The 11,310-nt window shown below is 40.7% G+C and overlaps 1 protein-coding gene across 1 annotated transcript in view; it reads right to left on the bottom strand.

The window, feature by feature from the left end:
- The window catches only part of LOC117283858 (FRAS1-related extracellular matrix protein 1-like), a 40,735-nt gene that overhangs the window by 5,275 nt on the left and 24,150 nt on the right, over positions 1-11,310 (bottom strand). Inside the window, exons 7-11 of the mRNA XM_033757737.1 lie at positions 10,073-10,311; positions 9,423-9,470; positions 9,009-9,173; positions 8,678-8,806; positions 8,149-8,264 (exon numbers count right to left, since the gene is read on the bottom strand). Of these exons, the coding sequence (XP_033613628.1) occupies positions 8,149-8,264; positions 8,678-8,806; positions 9,009-9,173; positions 9,423-9,470; positions 10,073-10,311 (697 nt within the window). The remainder of the gene's footprint in view (positions 1-8,148; positions 8,265-8,677; positions 8,807-9,008; positions 9,174-9,422; positions 9,471-10,072; positions 10,312-11,310) is intronic.

Genomic DNA, 11,310 nt, shown 5'->3' with positions numbered 1-11,310 from the left:
TAACCCCCCCCCAAAAAAAAAAAAAAAAAAAAAAAAAAAAAAAAAAAAAAAAAAAAATGATTTTTTTTTTTAATTTGGTCAATACCCATTGATATGAAAACAAAGAGGAAACACAATTCGCCACATTTCATATAAGGCTAGACCGCTGTGGAACGAAATTTTATTTGTTCTGCCTATGTCTTTCCACATTCAGGCCTACTTCTCTGCATTTGTCACACATTGTGAGCATTATCTGTCTGATTCTTACTGGTTGTTTCTGCAAGAGCACTGCTACTAAGCTGCTCCGCAAAACAGTCCGGTCTTCAGGTCTCTTGAGATGTGTATTATGACTTCCCCACTCTCTCACCCTCCTGGCTTCAGGCTGCTGGGCTGGGGCTTCAAGACTTGGTCTGAGCTGTCACTCACCATCAGCCACTCTGACAGTCACGGCAGGCATGACGGGACATCTCCCTGCCCTGACCCTCACACTCAGTGTGGTCATTCTATGAGAGGTGATCGAAACACACGGTGAATGCTTAAATTAAGACACACTGCACAGAGCAATGGGATAAGTGTGTTTGCGGCAAGGGGATTACGTTGAGGGAGATTAATGGTAATGCTACTTCCACTGCAACCAAATTTTAAAATTTGAATATTCACTGTATTTTTTAGTCATTCTTCCCTCAAACGTTTACAGCAATTTCTGTCAAATAAAACATTACAGTCTATTCCTCATCCACCTTATTCACTGGATGTGGCTCTTCCCCAAAGTCAAAATGACCATTGACTCAGGGCATGGAGGCTGCCACAGGAGCGACAGTACAACTCTCGTGAAAGAGGACTCCAGAGCTGCTCCAGAAAGTGGCCCGCCCAGTAGGGTAAGAGGCGGGATTCTGAAGGGGATTCGTGGCAATGTGTCTTTCACGTAATACATTTTCCAACTTCACATTCACCATAGTTTGATCACACCGGTCATGTGCTGTGGGCTTACAACACAGAATTTTGCACTTGTGTTAAATGTGGCGTGGGTGAGCCTCCTGTTCCTCCCTCCTGTTCCGTCTCTCAGACCCTCACAGAGCAGCCCCCCATTCCCTCACTAATGGTTTTACTGAATTTCATCAGCCTCGCACCCTCAACATCCTCATCAGCAAGTAATGGGTTTATTTAAAGATATTTAGCGTCTCCTCTAGCTTGAATATTCCAGAAACTATTTTCAAAACAGATTTTGTGAAATGCATTTTTGCTGCTTTGGAACATTTTCAGTTTTCTTTTTGAATCTCCAAACACAAGTCTCAAAAAATTCAGATCGGAAAGTAACTGTGTTTAGATAAAGTGTTAGAGCATAATTATTCCCTAAAGAAATATTTGTGTATTTATATGTTGACTATTCTACAAAATCATTTTATTTTCTTTTGCTCACATAACTATATAATATGGTGGATATTATCTATTCAGATATGTGTAATTATTCATATAAAAATGAGAAACATGTAGATAATAATATAAAAATCCTTTCACAGCTCTGAAATTTGAAGGCATTTAAAGTATATAATTAAAAACAGAAATCTGGTTATAGAAATAAGCAACTACTTTTGTAAAAGTTTGATTAAGCACCAGTACATTTCAGGGCAACTCTTTAAGGCTAGGCCAGCAGGGGTTCCAGACACTCCTGTGGGAAGACAAAATGGTTTCACAGATAATAATCTATAATAATAGAATTATCAAATGTACAGTGACTGTCTTAGGAAATGAGCAGATGAGATTACAATATGTAAATTCAAGAAATACCTACTCTAGGAGTCTGGCTCCTTTGGGTTAGAAAAATAATACAACACCAGTGGGGGTGGGAGATTGCAGATAAAGACTGAGTTGAGTCAGTAATCTGATTAGGGACCGGGGGTAAAGTGAAATAGCTCTGGGTGAAGCCCTCAGAGAGCCCCAGGAAAGAGCAAAGCATCAGTAATGGCTGCCGGGACCAAATCAAAAACATACTATGGGCACACTGATTCTCATGGTAGAATCTGAAACCACCTTCTAATGCCTGGGAAGATGGTAAATCTCCAGGTTACAAGATGTTAAAGTGTGATCTTCACCTCACAGAGGAACTGACAACTCCCAGAGGGTTAGAGAAGAGGGAACCAATGAACTAGAAGGGGAAGGGTAAACAGAAGTAAGGAGGCCAGAAGACGATTTTAAAAAGACCGAATGTATAGGGACAGACTTGGGTTTAGGGAACACTTGTATTGAATTGGTGGCCTCCTAAATGATTGGTCAAAGGAAGATAATTTTCTGTTTTGCTTTTAATCTATTGGTAAACTTTTAAAAAATATCTGACTGGTAGTACAGCTAGGTCTGATCATTCTCATCCTACTGACATAAAATGCGTATTGGAACATGCAGATGCAATCAAATTAAATGACTATATTTATTATTTAAATGAACAATTTAAAATTAGAGCTTCTGGTTATATTTAAATATATATATTCCAAAATACCATCCCAATGATATTTGGTAGGTGTTTTAATTTTTGAATCAATATCATGAATAAGTAACATGTAATTTGAAAGAATTTGTTATTGACACTTTCTAAAATACAACTGAAAAGCTGCAGTTATTCCTAAAAGTTTTTCTAATTGAGAGAGCATTCTTAGTTTTATATCTAAAAAAAAATAAGTAACACTTTTACAATTTAAAACAATTCCCTGAGATGAGAATTTAGCAAAATAACTTTAAAATAATCTGAACAATAATAGCTGTAAATCTTCTAGATATGATAATTCTGTTAGTTATAATTGCTTTGAGTTGGAGAGGGAAAGTTTTCAGGTATCATAATAGATGTTATGATGATTTAGTCCAGACAAAATGGCTTCTCACTTACAGTACTTCTCCATCCCATGCATGTTCTGACACATGTACTCAACAAACATTGTTCTCAACTCATGCTAGAGATTTAGGTCTAGGAATGTTTTTTCTACTGAGAATGGAACCCAGGGCCTTCTGCTGAGCTACCCGTTATTTTAAGACAGGATCTTGCAAAGTTGCCCTGCCTGGCCTTGAACTTGCAATCCTCCTGCCTCATCTTCTTGAGTAACTAGGATTAGGGGGTATCAAGGAACTTCTTAACTGGACCTATAATAAGACAAAAACTCAATACTAAATTCTGCATTTAAGTTTAGCAAATTTCACATACTTAATAGAGCTTAATGGGACGGGGTTATGGGAAGAAATCATCAGGAAAGATAACATTAGTGATATGCAATGTAGCTTTAGTATTTACCACATAGGACGTTTGAATTTTTAGAATTACAGTGTCTGCTTCCATGATGAATAAGGAATTATTAAGTTATTTAGAACAGTACTTAAAAATGTGATCTGGTCTAGACATTTTCAGTACACTAAGTGCCCAGTAAATAGCTGTTGAGTGAATGAAGGTATAAATTCAGAGCTTGATTTTACTTTAGGTTTGCCCAGAAAGGTTAGCTTGATTCAAATCCAAAGAAAATCTAGGATCCATAATTTAATAAATTATGTCTTAATGTTTTTTGCTGTGTGACATGAAACTTTCAATACCTAATGTTGGAAAATTAGCCCAATGCAAAGTTAAAATAGACAGGCTTGTCAATACATTCACTTATCAGGAGAAAGCCCCTGGATTTGTGAAGGTGTTTCGGACAGTGTAATAGAAAAAGAACCCGTCTTTTCATTTACTTATTTAGATGAATAACCAGGAGAAGTGATTTTGCTTCCTTGACCTTGTTTTTAATCTGTAAATTGTAACTAATAATACCTGCTTCCCCCACAGAAGTGACGGGAAGATCAAATAAGTTAATGCATGTGAAAGAATTTGGGAAACTACAAAGCACAACATAAAAGTAAGGCATTATTGGCAAGGAGGCAGGTAGAACTAGGTCAGGCTAGTGTAGGTCATGGGAAACTGTGCTAAAAACAAGTTGCAGATGAGGTCTTAAGTCAAGCAGGTTAGCTTTTAAATTAATTGGGGCCTTAAGTTTATCGTTGGATGATCAAACAGTATAGTATTACTAGATTACAGAAGAAACTGTAACTAGTCTTGCTACTCACCATTAACAGCTAGCTGCAATTAGATGGATCAATAAAATAAAATTTTAAAAAATATTGGGAGACTGGTGTAGGCTGTCAGTAAGAATGCATCAGCAATATTACTGTCAGTTGCCATTATTTTATAAAAAAATAACTGTTGATCCCCAAAAGCTAAATGATCATGACCTCATGATACAGAACAGACTTTCCAGTCAAAAATATTTGGCAGCCTCCCACTGACATTTATTGATGGATGGAAAGACAGCTCTCAGTACATGATGTCTTTATTTCCTCATAACATTAGGAACCAGGGAAAGCTTCACGAGAGACAACAGCAGTTACTTGGTCCTTTGAGAACTCCTGGAAGATAAAGCTGCTTCCAAATTTGATGCTGGAGGTTCCACTGTATTTATTTACACTTTAGCAACAAATACCAGTAAAAATTTAATCTTCTGAACCCTCACTGGAATGCCAGCGCACCTGCCCTCATTCTGGTCAGTAGAGAAAGCACAATCTCCCTTTGGTAGCACACTGGTCAGACAGTGTTAGGTTTGATGTGAAAGATGTCTCTTAAGGAGTAAACAACCAAGACACCTACTCCTACCTGAGCTTTCAATACATTAAAATAAGTTTTAAATGACAGTGGGATATCTGGTTATTTTTGTTAAAGAATGTCTTAACATATAGCACTATCATATATGCAATGTATGATCAAACAATACAGTGAATGCTTAAATTAAAAATATATTACAGTAAAAGAATATTGCCATTGATTCCCCACAAAATACTATCCTTATTTAAAACACACTTAGTCCCTCATTCCTGCCACCTTCCGAAGCAGCTCTGGAGTCCTCTCTCATGAGCATCTTTAGTAGCACTGTCCTGGCTGCCTCGCTGTCCTGAATTGTTTCAAAACGTTTATTTTCAAGCTCATTTTGACTTTCAGGACTCAGATATTGCATGAGGCCAGATTAGGTGCATAACACAGATGGAGGCCCTCCGCAATGTTACACTGCTTCTGGGACAGCAACTGCTCTCACGTACAAACATTGCACTGTGTCCTTAAACACCTTACTCACTGGATCTGGCACCGTGTGACTCCTGGCTCTTCCCCAGAGTCAAAATGAGCATGGAAGGGAAACATTTTGAAGTGATTCAGGACAGCAAGGCCACCAGCACAGTGGAACTAAAGACACTCATGAGAGAGGACTTCCAGAGCAGCTTTAGAAGGTGGCAGCAACGAGGTGTAAGTGTGTCTCAAACAGCGGGGAGTCTTAGGGGGATTAATGGCACCGTGTCTTTTACTGTAATAAGTGATTTTAAACATTCACTATAGTTTTTATCACACCTTATATTTAAACAGTGATTATTCTAAGATTTTTAAATATTTTTACTTTCTTTGTATCATCCACTTAACAAAGTGTGAAAGCCACTGATTGGCCTCTACTGCGACTTCACTTATAGTCCAAACATGAAATACACCAGTGGGAAAAGTGGTTGAAATGCCCAGTTTTTAAACATTTCATTAGACTTGTAAAAATCTAAGTATAAAGCTAACAGTGGCATGAGCCTATTCAGATTCTTGAGGCTGAAGCAAGAGGAACTCTTGAGCCCAGGAGTTGGGAGGCCAGCCTGGCCAGTACAGTAAGAGTTGGTTTTAAAAGAAAATCTGGGTATAGTTTATATACAATGAGATTCGTACATCTTTAAATAATCAATGTAATGTGTTTTGGCAATGTATGTACATCCATGTAGCGGCTTCCCAGAGTAAGAGCACATTTCCCTCACTCTAGAAGATTCCTCAGTGCTCGTACTGCCTGCTGCTGCAGACCTTTTATCACCCAAAACACCGTATGTTAGATTTTCCTAGTCACATAAGCGGAATCAGACAACATGCATCCTTATTGTGTAAGGCTGCTTTCTCTATATATTGTCTTATCTACAGTTCATCCACACTGTTGAGGTTTTCATTTTATTTATAAAGGAATTTATATAAAAATAAAATTTACTTTCTTCTTAATGAAGAAAATGACAAGTATTCCTGTATGTCAATAACAGAGACAACTCAAACCATCATTGATTTGATAAAATTTATAAGATTATTTTGTACTTTTAGCATATATTTTCTCTTGGTTAAATGCCCACCAGGAGAACTGCCAGGACACAGGGTACACACCTTTCTAAGAAACTGCACAGTTCTACAAAACGGGTGGCCACCCACACGTCCGCCGACGACACACGGCAACGCTATTCGCTCTATACACTGTTGACATTTGGTGTTGTCATTTTCATGATTTTAACTCTTTATTAGGTGTGAGGTAGCCACGTGGTTTTAACTTTTTATCATTTATTTTTATTAGTACATTTGTGCAGCACATGCTTACACACCTTGCAGGAAGTTGGTACCTGTACAAAACATACCTTAACCCCACTTTTCATCCCTTCCCTTACCCTCTCTCTCACTCCCTCCATCTCTTGATCCTCTTCCCCTCTAAGAAAGATCCACCTCCCTAATTCCTATTATCTACCTTTTAATTTGCTCCTTATTTATATTTTGGGTCTCTCATGTAAGAGAAACCATGTGATATTTAAGATTGTGTGTCTGAATTATGGTCTGTAGTTATATCCATCTTCCTACGAGTGACTCAAGTTTATCTTTATGGTAGAACAGTGCTCCATCTCTGTGAATACCGAAGGCCAACGGGCTGCTTCCAAGTTGTAGCTTTATGAACTGTGCTGCTATAGACACAGGAGAGGAGGTGTCGCTGTAACATGATGTCTTTAACTCTTGTGGGAAGACATCTAGAAGGGGAAGAGCCGAGTCAGTTTCTGAGGAATCTCCACACTGATGTCCATAGGGGTTGTACTGCGTGCCTTCCTATCAGCAGTGCGGAAGGGCTCTCTTTCCCCTGCATCCTCACCAGCATTTGCTATTGTTTGATGTCCTGACGATGGCCATTCTTTCCGGTGTAAGACAGACTCTCAGGGTTGATTTAATTTTCCTAATGTCTAATGGTCTAATGGTGTTGAGGGCTTTTTTGTTTACTTACGTGAGGTCTCTAAGTCATTCACTATTTTTGAGTTGGTTTTGTTGTCACTGTTGTTATTGATTTACAGGCTTTTCTCCCTGCACTTAAGACCTTTATTGGATTCCTGATGTGAGAACAGGTTTTCCTAAATGTGTTTTGCCCTTTTATTTTCTCAATGTTGTCTTTAACTGAACATAACTTTTCAGAATCTGAAGAAGTATAGGATCTGATCACTATCAACTAGCAATTTCTCTAATCTCAATTTCCAGCCATAGAGCATATTAGTCTAATTGCACTGCTTGAATAATACCCAGGTTGGCAAATAAAAAGGAGAGTCGGCGATAGTTATGTATACATTTTTAAAGTCCTCTGGACTAGACACATTTTGTTGTCATTATCTGACCACAGGTGATCATTCACTGACTGTCCCATTACCTAGCAAGCCTCTGTCCAATTTGCCAAGCTTTATGAGCATCAGTGCCCCTCTCTGACATTGCTAGAGGCCTGATGCTAAGGCCTTCATTACTTTATATTTATAAACCAGCGAGCAGGACTTCATCCTACATGAAGAAGGAGGAGGACAAGAGAAGGGCAAGAAGGGGGAAGAGGAGGAAAAAATGCCAGGAGAGGGAAGAGGGAGGAAGGAGAGAGGGAGGAGGGAGAAGGATGAGCTCAGAAGACACAGTGCTGCTGACTCAGAAAAGCTCCTATGACTTTCTTTTTTAAAAAGAATGAAAAGAAAGAAATGTGGCAACAGCACAGCTCTATTAACCAAAAAGAGCTAAGTCAAAATATATCAAGGTCAGTCACAAATTCATCCTGAACTACAAAATTCTCTCCTGGTTTCTAAAATAAAGCCAGACATAGGGCCGGGGATTTAGCTCAGAGGTGTCGCTGCCTGCTTCGCAAGTGCCAGGACCTGAGTTCGATCCCTGGTACCAATAAGTAAATAAAAAATAACATAAAGCCAGAGAGATATGACACTTATTCCCTGTTCACTGAACGAAGCAGACCTCCACTTTCACGAGAAAAGAGAGAAATCACGGACAACGCCGATGAAACGTTACACGGGGCTGCTTACTGTTCCCTGCAAACCCGAGCAGCCGCGTCCCAGGTGCTTTTCTGCTCTGCGCCCGCGGTGTGACAGTAGCCTGAGTGAAGGTGCCATCCAGCCGGGCAGGCCTTGTTTTCCACCTCCTGAAAAACAGTTGTCTGCGTTCACATCATAGCTGGCTTTACAATCCAGAGACTGATCTCAGCACTAGGGGCCCCACGCATCTCCTGACTTCACTACGATTATATCGAGTCAGCCAGAGGCCAATTTTCCATCCCGAGAAATGCAAGGGCTTCCTACAGAAAACACTTGCTCAGCCAGCAGTTTCAACTTCACGCCTCTGAATTTTAATAACAAAATGAGATAAGTAAAATTCTTAAACTGTATCGATGGCAATGTATTGGTTTGACACTGTGTGTTGTGATTTGGCCTTCCAGGCACAGTGAGGGCAGGGAGGCAGGCATGGCACGAGTTCGCAGAAGCACAGCGGACCATTCTATCAGCCCACCTAAGACATACACAGGAAAGCACACCTGGCTTCTCAGCCTGTGCCCACCTTGGTTTGGGGGTTCCAGGCTTCCCAGGTGATCCCATCGCACTGGTACAGCTTTTGGATGCTTTCTTCGAAATGGAAGAGTCCCTTTAATTCCACAGTGCAGTTTTTTGGAAAAGAGGGCAGCTGGCCCTATGGGGAGGAGAGGCAATTAGAACTGGCTTGATGCAAGTTGATAACACAATTAAGTATCTTTGGATTTTCATTTGTCGGCAGCATTTGTGTTGAGTAATCTTGTCCCCAAGTTTGGAGGCTATTTTGTGAACTAAGTGTGTTTACGGCCCAGCGAACAGCTTGTTATGAGGTAGATAGGCAAAAAAGAAGATTTTCATACCTGTCTGGGGAGGTGCGAGCCAGTTGTGGATTCTACCTTATCTGCTTGGGGTGGCTCTGCCGCTCTGTCTTTCTTCTGTGGCTGAGGAATGACGGCTACTTCGTCCTTCCTTTTGCGACTTGGGAAACGGTCATCCTCCAGTTGCAAGGACACCATCCCATGATACTTATGGAAGCCAATCAACAACAATAATAAGGAAAAACATCAAGATAGCAAACAAAAAGTTTTTTATAAAAATGAGCAGTTCAAAAACTGTATCTAAGCAAAAAGATGAAAGTTTCCCCCTCACCTCAGTCTCCTAAAATAAAATACCAAAAAAAACAAAACTAGATGAACACATTTATGAAACATAGGTTCACCAAATATTTTGCATCCATAAATAGGAAAAATGTAGCAACTTTCTGCTATGCTTACAGTATAGACGACGTCTGTCCCATTTCTATACACAGAGGATGGACGGACCTGAAACCAACAGAGGACAAGGAACACCCTGAATACTAATGAGCCACAGGGTAACCCTTCCAGTATGAGCTCATGAACTGAACGCATTTTAAACATATTTCTTAGGACTTTGTTTCAAGCCTAAATCACTGGAATTTAAAAAATCATTACATCTAATCACACTGATAACTGTGTTGATTTATGCATACATAGTTTCAAATTAGGGAGAAGAGATTTGCTTTTTAGCACATCTGTAGCACACAAAGGTTCAAGAACACACACTCATACTCATGAGAGTGTGCTTTGCACAGTGCTGTGCTATTAAGGTGAAGGCCATGGTGGTTTCCATACCCAAATGGATCCCTTAAACCCCTTTTGTTCTGGGGTCACTGGTTTTTCCCCCAGTATCTTTATGGCAAAAGGAAATGAGCAGAAACCACATCAATGAATCAATGCATCTGCTGCCTCAATTAGAACATGTCGTGGTCTTTGTATACAAAAGGCACTGCGAGCTTCTGCACGGAGCCACGGCCCAAGTCACTCTGAGCCCCGAATGGCTTCTTCCCTACGCAGAAGACTTGCCATTCAGTCAACATGTGCCCCCCAGGAGGCCTGGTCCTTACCACTTTGCCATTCCCACGGGTCCTAAGCTTTCTCCGAGGGAGCCCTGCAGAATCAAAGCCCCCCAGGGAGTCTCCCCTGGTGACCGCAGGCTGCTTGGAAGACGGAGGGGGTCTTCCTTCCAGATGCAGGGAACCAGGAGTGGCGGGTGAGCGGGGCCCTGGGGACAGCAGGTGCCAAACGCCCATCTCCCGTGCGCTGTGCTTGCTCGGGCTGACAGGAGATGAAGGATGGCACCGTCCTGGAGGCATGAGGACGGCAGGAGTCAGAACGCTTCCCACACAGATAAGGGATCACAGTGACACAGCCCCCGGAGCGGCTCGTCATCACCCTGAGATGGATGCAGTTCCCACCAGATGTTGCCTTTCTGCCATTTGCCAGAAACCCCTTTACTGCTCATCAGCTTCTGTCCAGAAAAGTGGTGCCTTCTGCACATCTACAGGGTGCTTATAAAGTCATGAAATTGATTTCATAAAAGCACAAACGAAAATCGTTGTCATGATTTTATAATCATACTGTATCCTTGGGAAATGCCTCCTTTAACTTTCTATTACAGTTCTCAATATATCAGCTTTTTTCATTGATTAAATATTATTCCACAAGCACTTCAAAAATATTTGACTTCCCCCTGATCTTCTGGAGGTAGAAACTGGAATTTTTTAAAAGATGTCATGGTACATCCCCAGCCCAGGATATTTTCTATTTCATATATAAAGTGTGTATTTCACACATTTTGTGTATTTTATGTGACCAGAAATTTCTTCTGGAAAAAGAAAGAAATTTGGTGAGGAAGAAGGTGGAAGGGAGAGGTGTTATGGAAACAGGTTTATTACAGAGGGGCCAGTGAGGAGACAGCGGATTCCAGACAGGAAAGAAATATGGGCCACAAGACATGGCAGGTACAAATGTGGGGGCGTAAAACGGACAAGAAAGTAGAAGGGATTTGGCAGGAAAACCCTCAGAGCACCAAATGCTTTGGCTGGTCTTTATTTTATTTAGCTCACAGGTTGTTCTTTAGCATCTAGTACTCAGGGTTCGCTTGGCTCTGCCAGCCAGAGTCACTCATTAATACTCTCCAGCTGCTCCTGCCTCCTGAGCCAGCTGTATCTTCACATCTTTTTTCTCCATTCCTTCCCTTAGGGTTTTCCCAGCACACTACAGTGGGGCTCGGGTTTTAGGCACAGAGAGCTCTCTTTAACAGAGCAAGATAATTACAGCCTTCCGAACTCTCGGGGAAAAT

Source organism: Fukomys damarensis, unplaced genomic scaffold, assembly GCF_012274545.1.
Source record: "Fukomys damarensis isolate Sample0158 unplaced genomic scaffold, DMR_v1.0_HiC HiC_scaffold_31, whole genome shotgun sequence".
Classification (NCBI taxonomy): domain Eukaryota; kingdom Metazoa; phylum Chordata; class Mammalia; order Rodentia; family Bathyergidae; genus Fukomys; species Fukomys damarensis.
This window is presented reverse-complemented; position numbering and strand designations above follow the sequence as displayed.